Source organism: Penaeus monodon, chromosome 23 (assembly GCF_015228065.2).
Source record: "Penaeus monodon isolate SGIC_2016 chromosome 23, NSTDA_Pmon_1, whole genome shotgun sequence".
Lineage (NCBI taxonomy): Eukaryota > Metazoa > Arthropoda > Malacostraca > Decapoda > Penaeidae > Penaeus > Penaeus monodon.
This window is the reverse complement of record NC_051408.1, coordinates 17,240,137-17,240,800: the sequence shown is the minus strand read 5'-3', so window position 1 is coordinate 17,240,800 and position 664 is coordinate 17,240,137. Positions and strand designations below refer to the sequence as shown.

General features: G+C 44.0%; 1 protein-coding gene across 1 annotated transcript in view; it reads left to right on the top strand.

Annotated features, from left to right (window-relative positions):
• The window catches only part of LOC119588155 (protein obstructor-E-like), a 2,871-nt gene that overhangs the window by 326 nt on the left and 1,881 nt on the right, over positions 1–664 (top strand). Inside the window, exon 2 of the mRNA XM_037936860.1 lies at positions 434–622. Coding sequence (XP_037792788.1) covers positions 434–622 — 189 coding nt within the window. The remainder of the gene's footprint in view (positions 1–433; positions 623–664) is intronic.

Below are 664 nucleotides of genomic sequence, written 5' to 3'. Positions count from 1 at the left end.
TGTTGGGAGGATTATGCGGTCTTATTTTTACGCCTGTAATCCCACTTTCGTCTAAGTCAAAAGTGGGATTAAATAGATAAGTAGGACAATGAGTAAGATAAAAATAAAGAGTAAACAAGATATCAATTAATGAGAAATATTATTTTTTGAAGTTGAGATCAGGTTATATTAAAATACATAGATTTATAAGTAAAATTATAAAAAGAAAATTTAAGGAATGAAGGCCCGCTTATCAGAAATGCTTTCTCAGACAATCCCTATTCAGAATCCAAAAGTTAAATTCAATTTCAGGCATTTTTTTTGCCTGCGAATGCATTTTTTGTATAATTGTTGACCTTAATTAGCTCTGAAAATGCTATAGAGCTGAAAATGGTCCCCGTACAAGCCTTTGCTCCCCGAGTTTGTCACAACTGACCTTCTCCCCCGCCCTCAGTGACCCCCATCGCCCGTGGTATCTGCGAATACTCCTTCGGTATCTTCTCCAACGGCCCCTGCGAGACCTACTACACCAAGTGCGCCTACGGAGAGCCAGAGGAATTCCCCTGCACGCCCGGACTCGCCTACGACGAAAGGATCCACGGCTGCAACTGGCCCGACCTCCTGGAGTACTGCGTCCCCGAGGGTGAGTGGCCTTCGCTCTGCGTCTGCGCAGGACGGCAAGAGT